The following is a 27,679-nucleotide window of genomic DNA, read 5'->3' as shown; positions in this document are numbered from 1 at the left end:
ACACTCTTCAGGGAAGCTTTCATTTCTGAAAAGAAAGAGTATGCTTCAAAACTCTTGCTGTTGAAAATGGTCACCTGGCCTGTTAGAAAACAGATGTGTACTACCAAGTGTCTCTTTCCTCGTTTGTCTTGAGCTCCCCGTTGAAGCCACAAAGTAAGGATGGAGGGGGATGAGTGTGGGCCATGGAGCCAAGAAAACTGAGTTCCGGTCTTGCTCTGGCACCGACTACCCGTGTAAGACCTGTTCCTCTTCGTCTTTGGCTCTGTGGTGCTCCCCGCCAAACGTAGTAGGTGCTTAATAAATACTTGATGTGATTAGCTGGGTTCAATGTTTCAGCACAGGCTTGGGTGTCCGTAGGGTACAAGCGACAAGATTACTGAAGTGCAGACACCCACCCACCAGCCTTGGACAGCCAGCAGCTTAGGGCCTTGTATCGCACATGTGCGAAGTTGGAGCCTAAGAACATCGCCTCATCAGTGGAGAATTGAAGAGGAAGGGAAGATAACCCAGCAATTAGGGAGCATCGTGCTAAGCGCTTATCTTTTAGACTTCGCAAGGATCTTTCAGAGCATGCATGACTAGCACCATTTTTAACGAAGACAGAACCAAGATTCCGGTTCTACCTAAATACCTGGCATCCCTTACCCTGGCTCCTAAACCCCGTAAAAATCCCCTCCTTGGGCTTATTTACATCTCGGACCCCGCCCCGTTTACCACCACGAGGGCCCCGCCCACTCGTTCGCCTCTGGGCGGGCCCAGGGTGGGTCGGGTCCTCGGGCTTCTGCGGACCCGTTTTCTGCCCCATCTCGTCCTGTCCCCGAGGCGGACCCCGGGCCCCCTCAAAAGATGAGCACGTGTCCACTCCCGGCTTGAGTACGGAAGGTGGACTAGGCGGCGGCCCCCACAGGCCCCACCCAATGGCGCTGGCAGGAGACCGGGGAGGGGCCCCGGGCCCAGGCGATGAGTGAGGGGTGGTCGGCAGCTCGGCGGGTTCCGTGCCTTCCCTTCCCCTGCTCATCTCTCCCCTCCCCTTCTCTTCCCAGAGCCTCGTGGGAATCGCGCCCCAGACGTAGTCAACCGAAACCGCGGGCGTCCCACTCCGCCTCATCCTCGGCCGCCCGGCAGCCCTCCCGCCCGGCCGCGCCTCGCCTCACGCTCTACGGGGGAGGCGGGACCAATCAGCGAGCGACGTCTCCCTTCCGATTCGAGGCCCCCGACGCGCGGCTCACACCCCGAGCACCGCGCGCGCTGATTGGCTGCGCGCGCCGCCGGTCCGGCCGGGAGGGCGGGGCGGCCAAAGGGAAAGAAGGTGGGGAGGTAGTGGCCCGCGACTCTCCGAACCCCGCTCGCGCCCCGACCCTTCCCGGGTGCTCGGCCTCCTTCCTTCCCTCCTCCGCTCACCCCGTCTTCCGTGCGCGCCGAGCGCTGCGCTCGGCCGGCGTGCCTCGCGCCCTAACGGGCGGCCGGGGGCGCCAATCAGCGGGCGGCAGGGTGCCAGCCCCGGGGCTGCGCCGGCGAATCGGCGGGGCTCGCGGCCCGGGGTGGGAGGCGGGTCTACCGCGCGGCCGCGGCGGCGGCGGAGCAGCTCCCAGCCAGCAGCCAGCGAGCGCCGAGCGAGCCGCCCGGAGGTGGGTGCGCCGCGCCGCTGCGGCCGGCGGCGGAGGGCGCAGGGCGGAAGCGGAGGTGGGCCGGCGGGAGCGGCGGGGGAGGGCCCGGCCGTCCGGGCGGCCCGAGGGGTGGGGGATGCGGACGGGCGCGCGCCTGAGGGGAGGAGGGGCGGCGGCGGCGGCGGCGGGACGCGCGTCCCCACCCCCTCCCTCCGGCGGGCGGTGGCCGAGCCCGCGCCCCCTCCCCGCGCGCCGGGCCGCGGGCCGGGCAGTGGCTGGGGGGCGGGGCGGGCCGGGCGGCCGCGAGAGTGTTTTCAGTTCCGCCTCCAATCGCCCCTTCCCCTCTCCCCGCCAGCCCCTCATCCCATTCGGAAGAGGAAGGAACAAAAGGTCCCGGACCCCCGGCTCTGACGGGGCGGGACCCGGAGCCTCGGCGCGCAGGTAAAGCGGCGGCGCCCGGCGGGCCCTCGGGGCTAGGGGTGTGTTTGTGTCGGGCTCGGGTCGGCGAGGCTCGCCGCGTCACATGGCCGCGGGGGCTGGGGGCCGGGGTGTGGCGGGGCCGGACGGCCCGGAGGGGAAGGGGTCGGCGCCCGAGCTGCTCCTCCGGGAGCTGGGGCCGGCCGGGGCCCGTCCCCTCCGCCGCGAACGCGCTTGGTAGTTTGTGGTTCTGATTTTCAAAGCCGGAGGGACGGAGCTCTCGTTTCGGGAGTTGTTGGCAAGCCGTGTTAGGAGCGTGCGATACTTCGCTTCCACTTTCCTCCCCCCGCCCTCGCCCCGTAACCTTTGTTAACCATTATAGTCCCGGGGTTCTGAATTGCTTGTGTGTACTCTCACAAGCACGCACACGGCTGATACTCTGCCGAGATCCTTCTGCATTCACTTGTGAAAGTTGCTCTGCGAGCGGAGCCCATTAGTTTTTATCACACGCCTTTAGGAAAGCACGCTAATTGATTCGCGTATTTCAAACTTGGTTTACAAATTGCAACTCTGTTTTGTTTTCTCTTGGGGGATACTGTCCTTGGGTTGGGTACTTTGGGCTTTTACTTAACCTTTTTGTGGTTATGGTTTCCTTTTGATCCCAAACAAAAGGAAAACAATACCTAGGTTGGTTTTGTTGTTCCTTCCTCTTGACCCCTTGAAAGTTAAATACTACCGGTTTCTTGTCAATTAAACCTTTAATTAGAAAGGCATCTCCAGGTGAAACGAGTTTGGAAGCATTTTTCCATCAAAATCGTGTCTTGTTTGTTACAGTTTGGAGTGTCCTAAATTTTGTTTTAAACTTCTGAAGTAACACATGTAAAGTAACTGTTAATGGATAAATAGGTGGCCACACAAACTTAACTTGGGAGTAATTACATCTTTCAAAAGTGCTCCTTGAAATTTGAATTAATTTATAGAATTCTTCATAATTCTGTAATCTTTGTTCCTTTTCATTTTTTTCCTGGTTTTATATGAATTGAACCTGTATCACTGATCGTAAGGATGTTTTTCCTTGAGCCACATAAGAATTAATTTGCTATTACTCTGAAAATACATTTGCTTTTCTAGTTTTGACCCCCTTCAAAATGTTTTCTTTAGATAGAAGTGTAAGTTAAGTAGTTAAATGAAGTTTGAAGAGTTTTAATGTAAATACATAAATATGTGAAGCAGATATAACAGAGATGGGAGACATAATGTAAAATAGATTTCATAAATGTATACTAGTTTGAGGATTTTTCTCATTTGCTTTAAAAAACCATACAGGATATTGGAGGAATTTTCTCAACCAGAAGTTTATTTAGCAAACATTTATATTAAATTTGAAAAGTAACACTGATTTTTGTTTTCAAAGTTCCTTAATTTTTGCCATAAAATTAGTCGTGGTAATAAATAAGAATATGTTGAGTCTAAGTGCTCACTTAGTACTCTTAATGTTAAAATTGAGTTTAAAGTAGTTCATTGGCAAGTTTTAATCAATGTGATTGGAAATATCCATTTCTGGGCTTGTTTAGTAAGAAATTGCTCTCAGAGCTTTGCTTTTATGCGTTGTAGTTGTGTCTTCTAAAGTGCTTTTACATTGTAGGTGTTCACCAAGAGTTTGCTTTTTCATGGTTGTAACTTACCTGTGCCTAGCCGAAAGTGATCAAATCTACACAATCTGTAAGGTTCGTGTAATAATAGTCCTGTAAGAAACCATGAGGGGTAATTTCCTGTTGTTTGTGGCTTGTCAGGCCTGGTATGTGTTTTAACTAAGTAGGAATTTGGGGTTGGTTTTGTATATTTCAGCAGTCACTCTTTAATAGGAGCAAAGGTTATTTCTACTTCAAGATGGCAAAAGGTCCCCTTTTCATTTTCATATTGTGAATATTAGAATCATATTGTTAGCATGTTCACGTTGGGGGGAGATATGTGGCTGCATAGCCTGCTGATCAAAGACCCATTTATTAAGTTTTTGTATTTAGGTGATATTTTCAGTTTTGGCTCTTACAAATGCCTGAATGCTCTCCTTATTCTATTGGTTTTGTACTTTAGGACTCCAAAGGCCTTGTTTTAGAACAGCTTTTTTTATACAGGTGTTTTTGTAATGCTTGTAAAAGCTGTATTTGGCACAGTCCGGCAGATGGGGGCTCATTCATGTTCTTGGGACGAGAGTCATTTTTAGAGGGTGGAGAGGGGCATGTCTTTTAGATCCCTTGTCTTTTGATGGGAGGAGAGGAACCGTTGTTAAGCTTTTAGTTTTTGTGAGATGAAAGCTGTTTTCCACTAAGTATTGCAAGGGTATGTCAGAAGTGAGAAATCCAAAGATTTCAAAACCAATTCAGGAGAGGTTATACGTTTATTCAACAAATAACTTGTATTTATTGAACAAGTAGCATTTATTCAACAAGTAAAATAGGCTTTGCTGTGTGTCAGGCCCTGGACTCGGCAATAGAGTAACAGGGAACAAGTATACCCCTGTTCCTTAATGGAATTAGAAAAGTAGAAACTCCTTCTATCTCCTGCCTTGTCCTCCAGTCTTCAGAGTAAGGAAATCACTTTATTGTACAAATTGAGGGAGCTTGCGATATGTTACTGAGCCAGTTTCTAAAGTATGCTTGCATTGCATGCTTTACTGTAGAGGACATTACCAGGGAAGACAAGTGTTAACTCATAGTGTCACTGGGAACAGTCTGTAGTTTGGGGAGGAGCTTGTCATCAGTTTTTCACTATCTATACAACTGAGGATGTGGCCAGTGTTTCAGAAACACATCTGTTGCTGAACAGGTGAACACTTACAGAGCTAAACTTCCTTCGGCCTTAGTTTGACTATCCATTGCCCTTTAGTTATAGAAAGTGGCTGGAGAAAGGAAGCAAACCTGCATCAGACACATTCCAGTGAAAGAATTGGAAATAAAGTGCAAAGACAATGACCGACATCGAGAATAAGGATTGGGCTACAATCTCATGTAGTAGGACGGCCATGGGTTGTGGCATCAGAGAGACAGGCTAATAGTTGGTTTCTCAGTTACTATGTTGGGCAAATTGCTTAACTTCTGAGCCTTGTTTTTCTGGCTGAAAATGATTGTAAGGATACCTACCTCTTCAGGTTATTACGAGGATTAAATGATTGTGGTTGAAGTACCTAGAACATTGCCTCAGACATAGGGTCCTCCCAGGTGATCTGTTGCTCTCTTGTAGCTTTCTTTTTTCTTTTCTTTTCTTTTCTTTTCTTGAGTTTATTTTGAGAGAGTGAGAGGGGAAGCACAAGTTGGGTAGGGGCAGAAAGACTTCCAAGCAGGCTCCACCCTATCAGTGCAGAGCCCGACATGGGACTTGAACTCATGAACCCGGAGATCATGACCTTAGTGAGGTGAGATCAAGAGTTGGGCCCTTAACCAACTGAGCCACCCAGGCGCCATGTCTTCTGGTTGTAGCTTTCAGCAGTTCTTTTTAAGCTAAAGTTCTAGTGATAGGAGAGCCATCGAGACCCTTAATCGGAACCTGTTGGCATTTATTTCAGGTGTTTCTAACAAAGTTATCTAGCTTCTAAACCCACAGTAGATTAGAAACAAGTAGATTGTGAGTAATGTGGGAGGTTAAGAGGAGTGGAGGGGGGGTGGTGGGGTAGGAGGATGGGGAACTGTTTTAGCCTATGTGTGTCTGGAAAGAAAAAAAACAGATAACAGCCTGGTGAGGATAATAGAGATAATCTACAGGACACAAAACAAATATTCAGAGCCTAACTAGCATGTCTGGGACCATTCAGTGCAGGACCAGACCTGAAAGCGTAGTAATGAATGTTCATCAATTAGCTTAAGCCATGTTTGGGAAAATCTTTTTAAGAGTGCAGTAATCTACATAATATGCTTTAGATTGTCATTTGGGATGATTAGCAAATATTCTTAAAGGGGTAGAACATTGTGCCATATAGAATGACTTGTTTTGTGAAAGATCCACAGGACCTACTATGAGCAAGATGTTTTTCATTTGTTTTGCTATTTAGAGCTCCACTGTTGGTGACTGAGAAGCCTTTCATGCTAGGCCAGTAGTAAAGAAAGGTGATCTAAGTGCTGTAGCACCCCATGCCACCCCCTTTTTTTGGAGTAGGTCATTCCTTGTCAGTCTGCAGGGGTGTCAGCTAAAACATTTCACTCAGGCTTCAAGATGGTGTGCTAGAGATTCCGAGGACTGAACAAGTATGGACAGTTGGCTAGCCTGTCTGTTGAGGGCTTCTTGCCTCTTATGTGTGACTTTGACCCAGTATTTAGCCTTAATAATTTTTTTTTTAGATTATTCTCCTTCCTACCCAGGAAGAGTTACTTTCTAAATCTACTCCGTTAAATGCTAATTGGTGACCTTGTAACACATAGCCTTAGCCTTTTTTTTTTTTTTCCAGTAGTACACAAGTAATTCAATGTTACTCATTTAAAAATGAGTTTGAGGCTTATGGCTTGTCTCTGATCAATTTTGATCATTATTCCAGATTGTTATAATTGCAATGTATTCAATTAGGGCATATTTCAGTGCTGATTCTAGCTAGTCATGTCAAGGATAGCCCTCAGCTTCAGTTTCTGTAATTTCATGTGGGGAGAATATAATTTTGCCAAGCTAGATGGATTTAGACACTGCCTTTGATTTGGCCAGATAGCCAGAAATATTAAGCTAATTCTGTGACTTACATTCTAGAGTACACAGGGTGTACATTCCTCTTAGATGTAACTGAGCCACAGTAATAGGGCTGGTGCCTGGTAATTTAGATCTCTTTAAGTTTGGGCTCTTAAGAAAACAGAGATCCTAGTGAGTGACTTTAATCCCATTAAAATTTGTGAGTTTATTTCATTGTAATATGAAATGGTCACTAATTCTTCTAGCTAGTCCTGTGATTTTTCTTTTTCTTTCTTTCTTTCTTTCTTTCTTTCCTTTTTTTTCTTTTTTTTTTTTTTTTAGTCCTGTAATTTTTCAAAATCTGGAATTACTTTGGCCTGAGGATGAGAGCAGCGGAAAGTAAGTGTAGACTTTAGTTGCTATCTGTTCAGTACATGTGCCCAGTTTGCGTCTGAAAACCTGCATTTCCTTAAATCTGGTGTCCTCCTCCTAACTCCCTTCCATTTTGGGGGAGGGCATAGTTTCAGGCTTAATGTGTTCAGTTGGTAAGGAAGAATAATCTTGGGGGGAGCCATTGGAAGTCCATCAAGTTCGTTACCTTGATTCAAAAAAGATGCCATCTGAGCAAGTAACATGGGAAATCTGTGATCTTGTAATTTGCCTGTGTCTAAGGTAAAGTGCATTTTCATATGCTGCTTCAGCTCTTCCAAAAATTCTATAAAGAGATAATGGTTAGGGGTGCCTGGGTGGCTCAGTCAGTTGAGCATCCTCCTTCTGCTCAGGTCATAATCTCGCGGTTTGTGAGTTCGGGCCCCCGCGTTGGGCTCTGTGCTGACAGCTCGGAGCCTGTAGCCTGCTTCAGATTCTGTGTCTCCCTCTCTCTCTGCCCCCTCGTCTGCTCATACTGTGTCTCTCTCTGTCTCTCAAAAATAAATAAATGTTAAAAAAAAAAAAAGATAATGGTTAAACTTTTGTGAATATTAAGGAAATGCTCTATTTTAATCTCATGCTTCTTTACAAAATATGGGGCGGCGAATCTGATTTGCAAAGTTCACAGAATAAACTCCTGATAAATGCTACAATGGAAGCAGGGCCGTGAGCTTTCTCCCTTGATTTGAATGACCTATGGAAACTTTTTTGTTGACTAGAGATGTTCTATCTGTGGCAGTGAATGCAAATTTTCCATGCTTAGACCAGCCTTTTACTTCACAGACAGGTGGTTAGGCAGTAGTTCATGTAAACTGGCCATTTAAACTTTTATTTATAAACTGTTTTAAGTATCAGAGGGTTCAGCTTTGGTCTGAGGTTTGTACGTCATTTCTGCTCTGAGCCAGTAGTTTTCAGACTTAACACGTGCACGCTCGCGCGCGCACGTACACACACCCACCCACCCTTGTATGCGCACAACAGCACCCAGAACGTACAAAACGTTATGCAGAATCTCAAAATGTAAGGGGGATGGGCGGTTGCGGAAGTCCTGCCTGCTCAGTTGTCCTCTCCCGGGGGGGGGGGGGGGGGGGGGGGGGTGGAACCTGTGAAGCTCCCCCTGAGGACTGATAGATCGCGGAGAAAAACCTTGGCTGTAGACCCGAACTAATATGGTAGACACTAGCCACAGGTGGCTGCTTAGCACTTGAACTGTGACTGCAGTAACCGAGGAAATAAATGTTAAATTTAATTTTAATAGAAAGTTTTGTTGAACAAGCCTACTGTAGACTTTGCTTTGATTGCACTTGCACACCCTGAGGACTGTAAGCGGCTGCTTCTGCAGGTCAAGACTCTGGGAGTTGGAAGGGCATTTGGAGTACTGAATCTTCATGCCGATTTGAGTCTGGCCCAGTGTGGTCTCCTAATAGTTGGATATATATATGTGTATGTATGTATATGTATGTGTATATACACATATATATTTTTAATCTGGGAATGATAAACCAGCATGTAATTTTATGTTTACAAGCTGCTTATAGACGTATAGATTCCATACAACTCTTTCAAGGAGAAAGGAATAGAACTCCAAGAATAGGTAGTCTCTTTACACAGCAGTCCGTATGTAATGTGGCCTTTCACTGAGCTAATGACCTGCTTTCAGGGTTAAATTCATGCTCTCACTTTAGGTTTTAACAGTCCATAAAATGAACACATGAATGTTTTCTATTTGCTTACATTTAAAAGACACCCATCGTTCTCTAGTGGGGCCACCTTATGTTTCCAATGGCAGGGTCTTTCCTTCCTGGCTTACAACTTTGGAAAAGAGCATAGTTACAGTGAGAATTGAGAAGTCTGTTTTTCAATGAGTTGTTGTCTATCTTTATATATATATTTTTAATACTTTTTTTATCCTCATTTCTTTGACTAAAACCATTGTCAAAATTCAGGTCATTAGTTGTTTTTTGTTTTTTGTTTTTGTCTACCTGTGTAGCACATGTTTGAACAGGATTGCCAAAAATCTTATGGTGATTTTGTACTCTTTCTGGAAGGACCTTAGGTGTTTGAGACAGCACTATTACATTTGAAGTATTTTATGTTGAAAAATCTAGCTTTCTTTTGAAATAAAAATTCATGTAGGTATTTGGGGAATATTTTGTATTTGTAATTTGAAGATATTTGAAACCTACATTTGCTTTCTATATTTAATCACTTCCTTTGTTCTACACTTGAACCTTGGAAATGTTTTTTGCCACTCTTTCATATTCGCTTCCTACCTCCCTTTCAGAAGTTACCAGTGAATTCTGAACAGCCAAGTTTAGCAGTCTTTTTTAGTTATCATACTACTTTTTCCAGTGTTTGTCATTATTGACTAAACTCTTCTTTACTTAGATTTCTTAAAATCACACAGACATGCCAAAGCAGACACAGATTAGGCCCATTCCACCTGCTATAAATGTTGAATTAGATGTAAGAGATTTCCTTGGGTATATATATTTTTTCTCTTATGTATATAGTTGATCTAGAGAGGGAGGGGGAAAGGAAGGGAGGAGAGGGAGAGAGATGTTTCCAGGTACCAGAAACTTGGAAATCAGTCAGTGTTCAGGAAAAGCTGACTTTGGGGAGTTTACTAACGAATCCAGTTGCTAGGGATGAAGTTGTAATGATATGACTCTGGGAACTATGTGCTAAGTGTGTGTGTGTGTGTGTGTGTGTGTGTGTGTGTGTGTGTATGTGTATAAAAACTACTTCAGTATCATTCAAGTATCTGGCCTCTGGGAAAAACAAGCCTCAACGCTCTCTATGAAGAAACTAGAAAAACACTAGTCTTTATAGATGAACTTACATATCACATGAAGACCAAACATGGTAAATAAAAAGATACCAGCTAGATGTAGAATGAGGAGCTTTTAAGATAGGTAATAACATTATTACCATTCAAAATTCAAAAGGTGCAAAAGGATATATGGTGAAAAGTCTCTTTCCGAGCCTGTCCCTTGCCACCCAGTTGCCTTTCCAAAGGCTAGTAACGTTACTAGGTTTTTGTGTAATGTTCCAGTAATTCTGTCCATATATGAGCAACTTTGTGCATATATTACTTTTTAGGACAAAGGGTCACGTATTTTATATAATCATCTTATAGATTATTCCATGTCAGTACATAATGAGTACCCATTTACTTTGGTTTCAGAGTATTATTTTGTATGGGTGCTGTAGTGTATTTGACCAGTCTTCTGTTGACGGACATTTAGGTTATTTCCAGTCTCAGGGTATTAAAAACAGTGTCGCAACAAATAAACTTAGTTTATTCATCATTTTACACATACATGAGGTAGGTTTCTAGAAGCGGGTCAAAGGAGATCTACGTTTATGTATTTATTCTATGGAATGGACTTTATTCATGTTTTTGAGTAGGTAGTACATGAATATGGTGCAAAATTCAAAAGGAACAAAATAGTAAATCATGAAAAGTAAGTCTCCCTGAAAACTCCCACCTCCTACTCCCCAGTTCTACTTTCCAGAAAGGGAACCACTGTTATGAGCTTCTTTCTGGTGTATCATTCTAGAGCTGCTGTGTCCCAACATGTGGCCACCGAGCACTTGGAATATAGCGAGTCAGAACTGAGATGGGCAGCAAGTGGAAAATACACAGGAGATTTATAACATTTAGAACAAAAAATAGAATGTAAAGTATTTTACTTTTTAGTACTGATTGTGCATTGAAATAGTAATTTTGGATATAGTGGGATTAAATTATTATTTAAATGACTAATTTTATATTTTTACTTTAGTTTTTTAATGTGGCTAGTAGAAAATTTACAATTACGTGTGGATGGCATCCTATTTCTGTTGGGCAGCCCTGGTCTGAAGAAATTGCACGTGTATACAGACACGTATGAATACATGAGAATTTCTCAGGCGGTTTTTTTCTTCTTTTGCATTGTAGTCTGTGGGAGCAGAAATCTCTTGCTAAGGTGACGGTTAAAAGAGAGGTATCGGGTGGTTCTTTACTGTATCATTTACTCTTAATCATTTACGATGACCATTGTGGGTCTCATCACAACGCTTCCATTGACTTTTATGATGTTTGTGCACTTTGGAGAGAAGCCTGGCATTATTCTTGGCTGTATATTTTTGAACTTGCTCCAGTTGCATTGGTTGCCTGTATACCTAGGACACAGCAGTCATCCTGGGATCCCTCTTCATTCTTGGTCATCTTATGAGGTTCCTTCACCTTTCTTCTTTGTTAGATCCCTTATTCTTTTGGCTCTCCTTCCTTTTAATGAAACATGTCTGTCAAGACTCTCCTTGAGAGAGAATGTATTGGGTAAATATCTGGAGATGTTACATGTCGAAAATACCTTTATTCTACCCTGGTTGGGTAATAGAATTCTCGGTTGGAAGTAGTCCCCCTGCCCCGAATTATGAAGGCATTGCTCTGTTGACCTCACTTACACTGTTACTCTTGAGAAAACCAAAGCTGTTGTGATTCTTTTTAAAATAACTTGTTGTTTCTGCCAGGAGACTTCAGACTTTTCTTTGTCATTAGCATTCTGAAGTTTCACAGCCACCAACCTGGATGTATGTGGATGTGTTCTTTCCTATTGTCCTGAGGTCTTGATTGGCCCTTTAGGTCTTTCGGTTCAGGGAGTATTTCTTGATTTCTTTGATTGACCCCTGCCCCGCTGTTATCTTTAATGTCTTTCTGAAGTCCTCTTTGGACATTGGACCTCCTGAATTAAGTCCTTCAGTCCTCTTCACTTTTTCTACTATTTTTCATCCTACTGTTGTACTTTCTGGATTTCCTCTACCTTTCCATCCCTTCTATTGATGTCTGCCCTTTCTGCTATCAAGAACTCTCAAGCTATCCAAAGCTCTTTAATTTTTTTAATGTTTCTTTTATAAAACATGCTGCACTTGCTTCAGGGTTGCTCTTGTCTTCCCTCGTTTCTCTAGCTATGTTGATGATTTTTACAATGATTTCCTCTCTCTGTATGGTCTCAAATTTCTTGAGTTGCGTTTTTCAGGTTTGGGCCATTTTTTCCTCAGATAATGAGAGTCATCCTTGATTACGAAGGTAGGGGTCCAAAAAGCCGATTGAAAACTGAGCCTGTGGGTGAGGCTTGTCTCCTTTCAGTTTCAGTGTAATCTGTGTGGGCTGTTTGTTGGTAAACTCTCAGTATTAGTATCTGTACGTCTTTTCTCCTCGGTCGGGTCAGGCACCCCAGAGAAGAGTCTTGATCTGACTAAATGGTAAAGGTTTGGCTGCTAGTATTTTGGGAGCCAGAACCCAGTGGAGGAAGGGATTGGGAGTCTGCGTTCAGCATGCAGTGTACTCGCGTTCATTTACTCCCTCTCTTTTCCCAGTGATCCCCAGGCCATCTCCTAGTCCAGTGAGACTGTTTTACTTTCTGCTGAGAATGAACATTTAGTCTTCTAGAGAGGGAGAGGAACAGGAACAGGTACTTAGTGACATAGATAGAGTTGGAGAGCAGATCTCAGGATCTAATTGCTTCTCAGATATCTCTCACCCAATCCTGCCTTTTTCATCTCCCCTCTCAGAGCCCTCAATTTTTGCTGTGACTAGTGCTGTCTTTTACTTAACCCTTTGAGGATTCTGCTGTGAAAATCAGGATGTTTCCCCATACCTCGCTTAGAGTTAGTAGAGTTAGTAGAGTTAGTAGTCTCTGATCTGTTCATCCATTCATTTTCCAGTTATCAAAATTTTACTTGCTTTCTTTTTTACCCTTCTCTGCATGAGAGTGTCTTTTTGTAATTCCTTTATTATGGTTTTTTAGTAAGCTGTGTTTTCACCTGCACCCTACTGATGAAAGTTTTCCATTAAATTTTTAAGGGTATCTCCCCACCCTTCCCCCACCAAAAGATTTGGAATTGAAGGTATAACTCCAAATGAGGATGAGGGAGTGGAAATGAAGAAATTTGATCATTCCAACAGAGGCAAAAAAGGAGGAAAAAGCAAAGAAGATGCAGAAGAATTACAAAACAAAATAAGACGATAGAAAATTGGCCCAGGTATTTTAATAAAGCTTGCTGGTTAAAGGACAGTGGCAACTTAAAAAAAAAAAAAAAAATTCAAATGCTTTTTATTAGTAGACACAACTGAAAGTATGATGACATAGTTTCAAAGTAAAGGAATAAAAAATATACACTAGGCGTTAGAATTTATGTCTGAATCCATTTTGGTCTGCTGTAACAATTCTATAGACTTGGGTGGCTTATAAAAACAAATTTATTTCTCACAGATCTGGAGGCTTGAAGTCCAAGTTCAGGGCACCAGCAGATTTGGTGTCTGGTGGGGACCTGCTTCCTACTTCTTAGACCGCTGTCTTTGCTGTACCCTCATCTGGTGGAAGGGAACAAGGGGATTCCTAGGGTTTTGGTTTTTTTTCCCCCCTAGGGCTTATTTTATAAGGACACTAATCACATTCACGAGGAAATGTTTGTTACTAAAGAACTAAAGATTAATGCGTTAACTATACAATGTGATGAGTTAGGAAAAGGAAGGAAATAAAGTTGAGAAACATTAATGAAAAAAAAAGTTATAATCGGATCGACTGAACCAAAGGTGCCAAGTTGAAAAGACTACGTTTGCCAAGATTGATAGAGGAGGAAAAAAAGGCACAAATGCATTAGAAATCAAAAGGGGATATGACTACAGACAAATTGAGATTTTAAAGCTGAGAACACTGTGAACAGCTTTTTGCCTTTAAATTTGAAAACAGAATGCACAATTTCTTGTAAAATAAATTACTAAAATTGGCTTAAGAATAAGAAACTTGACTAGATTATAATTTAAAAACTTAAATTAGACAACTACCTACACCAAAATAAAATTAAATAAAAACCCAAAACCAAGAAACCAAACCCCAAGTGAAAACCCCAGATGGGCAAGTTGTATAGAACATACAAAGAATCTATGATTTCAGTCTTACACGAAATGTTATAGGAAATAACAGAAAACATGATTTTGTTAGGCTACTGCAATCTAGATACCCCTGATGGGACGAATGTACTAGGCAAAGGGAAATGAATAGGCCACATCTCACTAATGAACATGGCAATACACATTTTAGGTAAAATATTAGTATTTGCTTAAAACAAAAAACCATAGCTAGTCAGGGTGTGTCACAGGAATGTAAAGATGATTAAACATAAGAAAACCCATAAATGAAATCACATCAAAGGAAAAAAGCCAAATGATAATCTTGATGGGTGAAGGGGAAAACAGCATATGATTAAATTCTGTACTGATTCTTAGAAAACTAGGAGTATAAGAGAACTTGCTTAATTTGAGCAAAGGGTGTTGGTTAAAAAAAAAAAACAGAAGTGTACATATGACATGATTCCAATTATATGAATTTCTAGAACCGGCACAATTACTTCGATAGAAATCAGATCAGTAACGGGTGAGGAGGGTAAATTGAAAAGGGACACAAGAAAACTTGATGAGATGGTGGAAATGGTTCTATATCTTGATTAGGATGCTGGTTATGTGGATGTATATATTTGTCAGAACTCCTCAAACTATACATTTAGCATCTGTGCATTTCATTGTATGCAAACTAAGCCTCAATAAAGTTGATTTTTAAAGCTAATACATAAATACCTGCATTTCTATATACCAGCGACAATTTAAATTTTAAAAAGTCACCATTTAAAATGGCAACACAAATTGTAAAATACCTAGGAAAAAATAAAGCCAAAATGTGTGGGACCTTAATGGAGAAAATTTTAAGGCTCATATAATTATAGGGAGATGTATATACTTGTGTTTATGAATGGAAGACACTATTATATATGTCAGTTTTCTTTCTCGTATATTTGGTGTCATTCCAATTAAAATCCCAGGAGGTGAAAGAAGTCACTTTCTCCAATATCAAGAAAAATACTTTCACTTTAGTAGTTAAGACATGATGGTATTTGCCTTAAATATAGATTAATGGAAAAAAAAAAGAAAAGGACCCAGAAACACAAGTAGCATTGTAACTGCTAAGGAAGATTCAATATATAGTACTTGTATACTTGGTTATCTTTGTTGGGGAGGGAAAGATCCCTACCTCACAACATACACCAAAATACGCAAAGCAAAACTTGAGACTTTATACCTCACAACATACACCAAAATATGCAAAGCAAAACTTGAGACTTTATGACTTTTAAAAAATGACAACATATGGAGGGATTTTTAAGAAGATACCCACGTAGGGGCACCTGTGTGGCTCAGTTTGTTGAGCATCCGACTTCAGCTCAGGTCATGATCTCGTATTTCGTGATTTCAAGTCCCACGTTGAGCTCTGCTCACAGACCGCTCAGAGCCTGGAGCCTGCTTCGGATTCTGTGTTTCCCTTTCTCTCTGTCCCTCCGCTGCTCGCTCGATCTCGTGCTCTCTCTCTCTCTCTTTCTCTCTCAAACGTTAAAAAAAAAAAACCCACTTCATTTAAAAAAAAAAGATACCCATTTATATGTAATATTTAAAATATTGATTAAATTTGAGCACATTAAAGTGAAATCTTAGTGTAAAAAGCCACCAAAAGTCACTTGCTGAGTGAAGAGATGTGGCAAGTGTAATTAACAAAAGGTTGTTATCCAGACTCTATAAATCAATCCCGTGATTTAAGAAAAAGGTGGTGAGTATGAACAAATGATTCAAAGGAATTGAATCCTGAAAAGTCAATAAACATGAAAATATCCTGAGACTTCTTAGTAGTCAGGGAAGTGCAAAACATCAGCAACCCTCCGTGTCACACCCATCCTTTTGGCAAAAGTTCCAAGGGACTAAATAATGTCAAATGTTGGTGACGTGGGGCTAAAGAGGAACTCCTACTTCCCTGGTGGGAATGACAGTTGCTAGAACCCTGTTGACAGTATTCGTAGAGTCTGTGTGCATGGCCTCCTCTGCAGCCTTTCCGCTCCTCGGCATATGTCCCAAGGCAGTGGCTTTCGTATGTTTTTTACAGACCCTCTTGGAAAATGTATCTTACGTGTGATAAAAACAATTAAAATATTAAAATAATTAAGTGTACTGTTTTCTATTTTATTGTCTCTACTTTTTATACTTAATTTTTGTCTATTTTTTCTTTTGCTTTTTAAAAGGAATTTTTCAGAACCAACCAAATTGATTTCACGTTCACCAGTGGTTCACGACACTCAATTTAGAGAAATAGCAGAGGGTGACATACAGTAAAATGTCTGTTTTAATTGAGAGAGACTGATGTATTTCTCACTGCAGGTCTGCTCTTTTGATCAAGAAGTTTGAAAGTTTCTGCCCCTGAACAGCTCTCACATACGTGTAAGAAGGTATACAGACTACTCCTGGCAGCTTGTAAGAGTGGAGAATTGGAAACGATCTAAATAGGAATCAAAAGGAGAATGGACAGCTGTAATAGTGACACAGTGGCATGCTCTATGACAGCTGAAATGAGTGAGCTAGAGTTCAGGATTATATATGTATCAATGTGGATAGTAATAGTGCAAAAAGCAAAGTGACATGAGCGGTATTAATGTGTCATAGAAATTTATAAAATATGCAAGAATTTAGGGGTACAGTATGTACCCAAACCATTTAAGTGACAACAGGGGAAAATCAGGATGACGATGATCTCTGAGAAGCAAGGAGGAGGGGAATGGAAGTGGAAAGGGGTAGCTAGGGGGATTTGAGCTCTATCCATCTAGCATGTCTTATTTCTTCTATCTGGTCAGAATACCCCAGAATGCTAAGAGATGACAGAGCTGGGTGGGAGGCCCAAGGGTGTTTCCATATATTTTTGGTATGACTGAAATATTTAATTTTTTAGATAAGACACCCATTCACAATGAAACCCAAGATACTTGGAAGAATAAACAAATTAAACAAGATGTGTGAGACCTTTCCGGAGAAAATTCTGCAACTTACTGATGGATCATAAGTTCAAAATAAATAGAAATATCTCATTTGCATAAATAAGGATACTCAATATTATAAACATGTTGGTTCTCCACAAAGTGATGTAATCACAATCCTGTGGGACTTTACAAACTAAAGATAACTAACGTACGTTTGAAAAAGGAGGAGAGAGGGACTCACCCTGCAGATGATCAGCTTCCTAGAGAGGGGAAGGAAGTAAAACATTGGGATTCTGGTGTAGGTGTGAACAAGTACAATAAATAGAATACAAAGCCTGCAGTCAGACGTTGGTTTCTAGGGATTTGCTTTGTGACAAGAGCCACGTGGATTATTAAAGGAAAGATAAACTAACGGCCCTGATAAAGTAGGCTGTCCTTACAGGAGATGTTTGGTCATTATCTCACGCCTTAACCAAAAGCAAATTCTTGGTATGTTGGAAACTTAAATGTGAAAAGCAGTACTAAAACATCCACAAGAATATCTAGGGAGGGATATCTTTACATCAGGGGCCTTCACGCCTCAGATTCCTCATTCGTGAGCGATGGTAGGATGCTTAGAATTGAGTTAATGCTTAATTACCTGATTCCGAGACTAACCTGTTGTGTCATAGAGTAAGCACTAGGTGCTTGGGGGCAGAAAGGAATTTCTTTAGAAAGAAGCAAAGTGTGTCCTAAAAGAGTCTAAAGTAAAAATTTGTGTACTCTAGAAGACAGTATAAGAAAATGAGAAAACATTCTCAGGATTTGGAGGTTTTTTAAAATCTATATTAAGTGATCAGGTTTATATCAGAATAAAAACAATAAGCAAAGAGCAGCGTTGAGGGCTCAAAGAAATGAACTATAGTTTAATAAAATACGTAGAGAGTCCTATTTGTAAAACTATGTTATACAGTGATTAATAACTTGAAGGCTTTATTTTTGAGTTCAGGATAATCAGACCTTTTACTTAACTGAAACTTTCCAGTGAGTAATCTTCGAATCCTAGTTTTACTGATCTATCACTTGATAAGGTTTCTTATTGAGCTGTACAGATAAAGCCTTCCTGTTGTAATGAATCCTGCTTTGTAAGTCTCACTTATTGCTGGAATTAGGAACAGAATTAGTATCTGAACTTGTTTTTCACTTCTTGCAGATGTTGAAAAAAAAATCTAATTTCAGTACAGAGCTCGCTGCCACACTATGGAAGGAAATCTGTATATTCCGTAAATGACTCATTTTTCAATAACTTGATCATAAATCTAGTTTTCTTATTCCGTTTTGTCTTCAACTTGGAGCACATTGACATGGATACCTTGTAAAAACCTAAATTCAGTCTGTTAACATTTCATTTCAAGACTGTTGGCTAAATATATCTTAGCTATTTAAAACGTGCAACCGGTTGAAATGTATTATCAGCATTACTGAAAAATATTTTACCGAATACTTTAAAAATTCTCTGGAGATAATTAGCCAGGTGTCAGCCAGCCCTGGTTACAAAGACATGACGACTGAAGGCTGTTAACGTTCGGTGGTTACATTGTTCCAAAGTGCTCATAACTGTTTTTCTAAGACATGGGACGCCGAGATTGTGTGGTTCTACTAGGCCATGAGGTCTCACGGATGACCCAGAATAGGCTTAAACTTTTCGGGTATTTATTCCCATGAAGAAATAAAACTAGAAAGGTTTCACAGAAAACTTTTAGATTCCCAAGAATCCATCTGACCTCAGAAACATTTCTCCCAAAAGAAGTGTTTCTGTTACTACCTGTTACTACCACTGGGAATCCCTTTCAGTTTTGCTGATGATAGTTTAATTTTTATTCATTTTCTTAGGCTGAATTCTCATAAGTGGATTAACCAAGTTCAAGTGGATTAACCTTGAACCAAAGGTATAGATCCTTTCGGACAAATTCTTGTTATATTTTGTTTGTTCTATCAGTTTTTCACAAGGAACAGGGACCCCCCCTCATGGAACTCAAGAGTTTTGTTCTAAGGATAAAATGGGTGTGGGGCTGGGACGGACCCGGAGAGTCTTCAGAAACCGACCCTCGAGACTGGCTGCATCTGCTTTTTTCAGCAGGGACGGTTGTCTGCCTTGCTTGGGCACACTCTTGTCTGTGTGCTGACTACCCTCTCCTGAGCCTCTGCGGTCTTCGGTGCTGCCTTCTGGTCACGTGGGGGGCACGGTGACTTACACTAAGGCCTGTGTAGTAGTGACCCCGTAAACCGTAGCCTTCAGACTTGCTTCTCTTTCTGGGTTCCAGACAGCGACTCGTGTGCCACTACACGCTCTTCAGTTTGGTTGGTCAGTGGCAGTTGTCTGAGTCCTCCTTTTCCGGGGAATGTCCTCATCGGGGTGGTGAATTGTCTTGGAAATACCTGAAGGAGGAGACTCTCTTTGGCTCTGTGCTCTGGGCTGGCCTTCCCCTCCCCTGCGGCGTGCCTACCATATTGTTTCCTTCTACCCCATATTGTAGTGATACCTACCTACGGATTTTGTAACTCCTGGAAACTTTGGAAACATGCTGAACTTTCAGCCTGATGTTCTCTCTCTCCTCTTAGGCTTCTGCTCTGGTGTCCCTTCTGTGATCCCTCTCCCTTCTGAAGGTTGAATTAATCAGCATGTTCTCTGTGCTCCAAAAAGACTATGTCACATGGGCCTGAGGTTTACACAGCTGGCTCCCCTTTAGCATGCTTTGTGGCAGAGGAGGAATTCAGCAGAAGCCACAGATAGGCAGGTATACCTTTGGCTGCCCGGTAGTCCCAAACACCTGCTTCGGTGGATTATTACATGTGTTTGATGGAATTTTGTGTGTTTGCTTTATTTTTCAAGTTGTAGTTTTGTGTACTGGCTTGCTTATTTATGGGTAGTATATAGAGTCAACCACTGTAGACAGCTTAACCGTGCTACTCAAGTTCTCGCTGTGCTTTACTTACCTTACAAATCCCTAGCTCTGGGCAAACCTCACCTTCTCGCCATGTCTGCTGTATTGCTAAAGAAAGTCACAGAATCCTGCTTATTGGCTCCCTTCACATTTTTAGTGTCTAAACCACAGCTGGACTTTGAAGAGTGCCAGGGCAGCATTGTTACATGGTTCCAGGAGATGTCCCTAAAGAAATGTACCCATTGGCCGGATAAATTTATGAAATTTGGCATATGGTTTTGGCTCTTCTGGGAGACCCTTGGGACAGTGTCCTGAATTGGGGCTGGGGGCCTTAACCTCATTAATTGTTCTTCCCCTTTGAAGGAATGAGTAGGATTATTTATTAGGTTGTGACCGTTATTTTCTAGCAAACTGTCCCAAGGCCCAAGTGTCTTCAGTTGGAAGACCATTTTGAGAATGGTCTTTTGAGAATCCAAAGTCCTTTTTTGAGAATTCTAGTTCTTTTTTTAGCAAATGTATAGCTTTATCACAGCAACCTTACCACCATGCAGATTCCATGCAGTTTTCCATGGAGACAGTCATATCACCAGAGAATATGCTTCTTTCTTTCCAGTATTTTATTTTATTTTATTTTATTTTATTTTATTTTATTTTATTTTATTTTATTTTATTTTATTTTATTTCATTTCATTTCATTTCATTTCATTTCATTTCATTTCATTTCATTTCATTTATTTTTGTCTCTTGCCTTACTGGGCTGGCGAGAACATCCAGGGCTTTATTAAACAGAAGTGGCAACAGTGGACATCCTTGTCTTCTTTCCAGTCATAAGGAAAAGGGATTTAATGTTTCATCATTACATATGTTGCGAACTCTAGGTTTTTCATAGATGTCCTTTTTCAGAATAAAGAACTTCTTCCTCTTTTCTATTTCCAGTTTGCTGAAACTTTTTAATTGCGGATGGATATTAAATTAACATACCAAATGCTTTCTTTTTTTCTGCATCAGTTAAGAGAATCGTAAAGTTTTTCTTTTTTATTACGATAAATGAGGTGCTTTATTTATTTGTTTATTATTTTACCGTTGAGCCAGTTTTGCTCCGTGCGGTAAACCCTGCATTGTAATGATGTGTTACCTTTTCTGTATGTATAACTGTATGTGACTTGCTGATATTTGTTACAGATTTCCCCATCTAGGAACAGCAGACCTTTGCTTTGTGTTAGTTCAGGATCTTGAGTCCCAGGCCAGTTTCTTGCTCCTGTGCCAGTGTCCGATAGCTTTTTCTTCTCCTTATTTCTCAGCATCAGTGTATCCTCGTCTGGGACTGGTGGTGACAGTGTTTCCTGCCTTCTTGTAGCACTAGACTGTGGTTATCGTTACAGGGGGAAAGGCTGGTGTGTGTGTAGCAGGTGGGCAAGTAGGTTCTGCCCCGTCCCCCAATAGTACCATGGCTTTTGCTCTGCTCTTCCCCTTGAGGCATGCTCTTTCCCTGGGCCCTAGGTGTGGGAGGTTTTCCTGATTCTCTCCTCCTAGTTGAAGGCTTTTGTTTCATTTGAGATGCTGCCAAGGCGGAAGAGCTCTCTCCCATCTTTCGCCCCATGCGAGTCTTTTTCAAGAGATCTCAGTTGAAGCCCTTGGAGAAGAACTTATGGATGAGTGCAGGTTCCCCTTCTGTCTGGATCTTCAGTGAAGTTTTAGCTGTCATCCTAGCTGACACTCAGCCTTTATCTTTACTTCTGTCTTTAACATTCAGCCCATTGACTGTGACTGTTTCCTTTGCACTTGTGGGTTGATATCTGCCATCATTTCCAATAAGTTCTTGACCATTATCTCTTCATGTATTTTTTTTCTGTCCCATTTTCTCTTTCATCTCCTTCTGGGACTCCAGTTAAACTCTAGTTAGTAGATATTTGGTCTCAGATATTCAGGGTTTTGCTTCCCCCCCCCCCCCCCCCCCTTTGATTTTCAATTTGGGTACTGTTTGGCCTGTTTTCAAGTTCACTGTTCATTACTGTCTTTTATTAAATTCATTTAAAGGAATCTTTAATTTCTGTTACTGTAGTTTTCATTTCTAACATTTCCCTGTGATTGTTTCTTTTCTAGCTTTAGTTCTGTAATGAAGTTCCCCGTTTCTTCAGTGTTTTTGTCATAGCCATTTTAGTCTGTTTGATAATCCTAACATCTGGGCCCTGTCTAATCTGATTATATTAATAAATTCATCTTTGCCTGTGGTTTGCTATTCCCTGGATCTTCTAATTTTTTTTTTTTAAGTTTATTTTTGAGAGAGAGAGAGAGAGAGAGAGATAGTGTATGGGAGCAGGGGAGGGGCAGAGGGAGAGGGGGAGAGAGAATCCCAAGCAGACTCTGCACTGTCAGCGTGGAGCCTGATGTGGGGCTCCATACCACAACTGCAAGATCATGACCTGAGCTGAAGTCAAGAGCCGGACACTTAGCCACCGAGGCTAAGAGCCGACTGGGCCACCCAGGCACCCCTGTATCTTGTAATTTTTTACCGAAAGCTGAATATTTATGCAAAAACAGTACGGATTGAAGTAAATACTCTTTACTTCCAGAAAACTGCCTATTATTTCTCATGTTAGTTTAAGAGACAGTGAGGTTAAATCCAGAAGCTGTGTTGTCGGGCTAGTTCAGGGTTTTTTGCAACTTTAGTTTGTTCCAGTGTTTTGAGAGCAGGATTGAGACTTGACCTTCTGCAAGATTTGTTGTCTGAGTGTGATTTCAGTTATCTCTTTGTGCTTTATATATGAGCCTTCAGCTTTCTTGAACCTTGGGTGATTTCTCTGCTTTACAGCCCAACTGTCTGTCCCTTAGTCATTCTGGAGTTCTTTTTGCTCTCGTCCTGCCCCAGGCTTTTGTGCGTGGCGAGATATCTCCGTGCTGGTAACACCATTTCTTTTAGCAGTCCTTCCCCTGGTAGTTCAGCGTCCCGAGTATCTGGGTGGAACTTTTGGCCTTAGCTCTCCTGTCTCACCTCGGCCCTTGGCAGCTGAACGTCTGAAATCTCTGGGGTTGATTTCTCTCCTTTCTGTCCATTCTTTCCCCCTCCTTGTCAGAGGACAGATTACTTGCATTTGAGGGTATCTCTCAGCTTTCCAGGCCCGTCTCCCAGCCTTCAGCATAATTTGGCAAGCCTGCAGTGGGGCCCAGTGGGAGTGAGTGGCTGGGTGGTACAGGTTTGCTCTGTGAAATCCTTGGAATTTTTGTAGATCTTGTCAGCACACATGTTGCTGTTAAAATTTATGAAAGGGTAAGTTGGTTTCTCCTTACCCTCCTCTGTGGTGGGATGATTCCTCCTTAGCCACTCCACCAGGAAGGAAACCATTGCGGGGGGGGGGGGGGTGCTCTCTTTCACGGCTCAACACTTTCTGGAATTTAGTTCCACTTAGGTGGAACTTTTTTTTTTTTTTTTTGCATCCTGAGCTTTGACAGGTTCAGAAAAACCATGATTTTGTAGCTTTTATCTGGCTTGTTTTGCTTGTTAAGGTGAAAATGATCGTCTGTTGTCATTTCTTCATCCTGATTAGAAGTGGGGCTCCTCCGAAGGAATACTTTTACTGTGTAGCCTGGCAAATACCTGATCAAGTGTGCCGCCATCATTCTAGCTGGTTTTCTGTAGATGTTTCTTAGAGCTACGTTTCTAAATCTTCATTCTTCCCAAGTCCCAAGTCTCCAGTTCTGTCCTCAAGTGGTAAATGATCTTGTCTCTTATTTTGAGATTAAAGTCATCCGCATTAAAATTTAATTATGGGGCTTATGAGGAGTGTGGGGAGAATTTATGGCAGGTGCAGAGAAAAACTAAGCACATGACAAACTGAGATAAGAAAGAGTTGTACAAAAAGGGAAACATGATTATATAGTAGTTTACTACCGGTCTCATCAGGTGCTAAACTCCTTTGGGAGATAATTGTTAAGGCTGGAGGAAAGTGAGTGGTTGTGGTGTAAATCCTCACGTTCCGTAATCGGTAGATAATACCACCCTGGATGTTTCAGGGGATACCATCATGAGCCTATTACTTGAGATATAAATAGCAAGAATAAGGGGTAAAGATTTTGAGGAATTGTACCTCAGTGTGAGAAGAGGAAATGTATTTGATTTTAGTCACGACGCATATTGTTACTTAGACAAAAATGAAAAAATATTTTTACAAAGAGGCCTAATTGAAAGTCTTCTTAAGGGATGGTAAAAGTGAACCAGACCTTGTCTTCACAGACTCTGTTTACCTTTATTTTCTAATTCTTGTTGGTTTACTTCACACTTGATGCCTTTTCCCTTCTTACAACTTTAGGTTTTACTTTGTGATACTGTGACGTTTTGTTTTTTTAAGTTTGTTTCTACCGTTCATTTAAAGTAGTAAAGACCTTTTCGTAGGAGAAAAAGATCACTTCCGAAAGTCCCTGATCTGATTTTCTGCCTCCTTTTCACGTTCGCTTTAGATACAACATTGAAGTTATTACTGGAGTTTGAAGTTAGCCTCTAAACCATCCTTTCCGTATCTCTTCTAGGTTAGATAGAGAAGCGTCTTTTCTCAGTGTGGGTTGCGGCCTTTGGTAAGAGCATGTCGTCCATCTTGCCCTTCACTCCGCCAGTCGTGAAGAGACTGCTGGGATGGAAGAAATCAGCCGGTGGCTCTGGAGGAGCGGGTGGAGGAGAGCAGAACGGACAAGAAGAAAAGTGGTGTGAGAAAGCGGTTAAAAGTTTGGTGAAGAAGCTAAAGAAAACAGGACGATTAGATGAGCTTGAGAAAGCCATCACCACTCAGAATTGTAATACTAAATGTGTTACCATACCAAGGTAAGTGTCGTTAGAGCAGAAGTTCGATGGTCACACTGTTAAATTGCTTAGAGGAATCCGAAGGAACGTCACTGAAATTGTGTTACCTTCAAGTCCCCTGTAAATCGTGATTTTATTAAAAGATGACAGCTATCTTTAACCTGTCGTTTCAGTTTTGTGTGACTAGTCAAGACTGGTTTATTTTACAGATCCTTTTCTTGAACAATGAGGTTTGACCAAGCAAAATAAAATACTTAGTTGTAGTGTTTCAGTCTTCACTGCGGTCATTGCCTAAATGCTTCACTGTAGCTTATCCTCGTGTCTGATTGAATGACATTTGAATAAAGAGTCAGAAAGCTTTTTCTCTCACTAGCGCAGCAGTGCCTGACCGTTTTCTCTCCCCTTGGTCAAAAATTTGGTCAGTAAAGAGTTAACGGAAGCTGCTAACACAGTGATGAATTTTACTTCCATAATTTTTGCTTGAGTTGCAGCATGGCTTCTTAGAACGGTCTAGGAGGCAGCTTCTTAGATGTCTAGGGAGTCCGAACCTCACTCAGAGACCTACCTGCCTCTCGTACTGGAAGGGCCTGTTACCTAAGAGGGTGAAGTTTTATTAGCGTAAATCTAATTACTCGATAAGTACCACTGTCAGAAATACTGTTTCTTTAACAGAGAGGGTGTTTTTTAAGTGTTTCACTACACTCGTATGCCTTGCAGGGTTTGGGGAGTGGCAGCATACAGCATTTTCTAAAATGACTTGTGGCAGTGTCCTACGTGTAGGCTAGCATGAATAACGTGACCTCATTCTACTTCACAGGTTTCCCGTGAGCTGTGTGTGGCAAATGCAGTCAAATGCTTGTTGATAATAGATCCCAGTAACACCAGCCTCTCTACTTGCAGAATCTAACAGTAGGATGTTTCCTGCCTTATTTAGTCGATTAATTACCCGTTTCTTTTACTTTACCTGTTTCATGTATATCTTCCAAAGAGTCACTCTTTTGGTTTATGCTTCTGAGTGCCTGCTGAGTGCAGGGCACTGTTTCTGGACCCATGGGGATACGATACAGTATGACCAAAACAAAGTTCCTGCTCTTCTGAGGGATAGGTCCACGCAGAAAGCAAGTGGACAAATTGCACAACTTGACACGGTAGTGAGCGGAAAGAAGACAATGACTGAGGGATAAAAAGGCTGCTTTTGATTGGCTTGTGAGCCTCAAACCGGGCTTTGAGAAGTAGCATCTAGCTGGAGGAAGAGTCTTCTGGGAGAGGAAGGAGCCAGTGTAAAGACACCCAGCTGAGAAATAGCTGATTGTATTGGAGGATTTAAAAGGAGCCCTGTGGAAATGGAGGAATACAGAATGAGTACAAGACGTAGAAGGGGTCAGATTATATAGGGCATCGTAAGGCACGGTGGAAGTGTGGAGTTTAGTCTAAATACAACAGAAAGCAAATGAGGACTTTGAAGCCTGGTTTTTAATTTAAAGTGTGTGTGTGTGAGAGAGAGAGAGAGAGAGAGAGAGAGAGAGAGAGTGTGTGAGTGATTGGACAGTGGGTCTGGAAGGAAGGAGATCAAGAGGCTAGTAAAGTGGTCTAAATTCGAGATGCTGGCGGCTGAACTGACATGGTGGCTGTGCCGATACGTGAAGTGGACAGATTTGGATGGAGTAGACCTGAAGGGACTTGGTAATGAATTGGCTGAGGGTAATTAGCCAGTTAGGACAAGTCAAGCTACATTTGTTAATTTTTCATCATATGGTGTCTGGTATTTCAGTTCAGTAAACATTTATTAAACAACCCACTACGTGTGTGATAGGCTCTTCCTCACCGGAGTAAAAATTCAGTCTTTGCTTTTGAGTTGTTTCTAGAAAGGGGGATAAACTTGACAAAATAAAGAAGATAATCTCATGAGGTGTCATAGGTGTTAAGAAAGATGTTTGCTCAGGGAGTTATGTCCAGAGGGGAGGAATTTTGCCTACTCTGCAGCTTGTGGAAGTTTCCTTCTGGACTAGCATCGGTGCCAGAGTTGAATCTTGATGGGTGTAAGGGAGGGATTTAGTCAAGAGAGGCCCGGTTTGTCCAGAGTGGCACTGTGGTCTTGAGAGGGACGGTAAGGGGGCTCTAGTTGAAGGATTTTGCGCCAACTAGTGAGTGTCCTGGGAGGCTCTAGATCGGGGGTGGGATGTGGTTGGGCTGAGGCTGTGTGAACCTGAACCTGCACCTGAACCTGCACCTGAACCTGAACCTGAGTGGGTGAGGGTGGAGTCGCCGAAGAGTCTTAGCACAGCATCGGGCTGCGGTGAGGAGAATGCTCGTGACACTGTCAGGAGTGGAGGCAGGGAGGCTGGTGAGTAGGTTCTCTTCCTCCTCCAAGGGAGCGTGTGTGCGGGAAGACCTGGCGCCATGGTTTTGTGCGCCATCACTGGAGGCTGAAGTGGCCGGTGCGGGGCAGTCTTGACAGGGCCGAGCCTAAGTAGAGCTCGCGCAGTCCCTTCCTTTCAGGAGATACGGTGGGTGATGAGCTGGTGATTGAAATGTGTGGGGAGGTCACCTTGGAATTCTTTTCCTATTTCCCATTCTTCTTTTGATAGCCTCTTTGAAAGATCCTTCTAGGGTTCTTCTAGGGTTCTTCTAGGGTTTATCATCATTAAAAAAAACATTTATTTTACTCTTTTACCTGAATAGTGAAAGTGGAGTGGTGGTGGTTCATTGTCCTGTCTCTTTTACTGTCCAGAGTTCTTTGAAGCTCACAAATTTGACGTGTCTAATTTGGTGGCTTTTGGTTTTTGTTTTTGGAAGACATGTAGATTTGTTAATATCGGTTGTTGTCATCAAGAAGTCTAAGTTTCTAATACTGTGCTTTGGTTTTGTGTATTTTATAGAGTTTGCCTCATTTTTTAGTAGTAGAACACTTCGGTTGTATCAGATTATTAGCTATTTCTTAACGAAGTGTCCTTAAACGTTCAGGCAACTCTTTATTTATCTAGACTGTAATGTTTGAGGAATAGGAGTGAGAAAGTTCTATT

The 27,679-nt window shown here is 42.2% G+C and overlaps 1 protein-coding gene across 5 annotated transcripts in view; it reads left to right on the top strand.

The window, feature by feature from the left end:
- Positions 1–1,536: 1,536 nt before the first annotated feature.
- The window catches only part of SMAD2 (SMAD family member 2), an 83,220-nt gene continuing 57,077 nt past the window's right edge, over positions 1,537–27,679 (top strand). For 2 of the 5 annotated variants that reach the window (XM_042962617.1, XM_042962613.1), the window contains exons 1-3: positions 1,537–1,628; positions 1,963–2,048; positions 24,389–24,677. In XM_042962617.1, the coding sequence (XP_042818551.1) occupies positions 24,442–24,677 (236 nt within the window). In that variant the 5' untranslated portion in view covers positions 1,537–1,628; positions 1,963–2,048; positions 24,389–24,441. Of the gene's footprint in view, positions 1,629–1,661; positions 1,684–1,918; positions 2,049–24,388; positions 24,678–27,679 lie in introns of those variants that run through there. The other 3 variants (XM_042962615.1, XM_042962616.1, XM_042962614.1) reach the window with 3 other exon arrangements.

Source organism: Panthera tigris, chromosome D3, assembly GCF_018350195.1.
Source record: "Panthera tigris isolate Pti1 chromosome D3, P.tigris_Pti1_mat1.1, whole genome shotgun sequence".
Taxonomy (NCBI): domain Eukaryota; kingdom Metazoa; phylum Chordata; class Mammalia; order Carnivora; family Felidae; genus Panthera; species Panthera tigris.
This window is presented reverse-complemented; position numbering and strand designations above follow the sequence as displayed.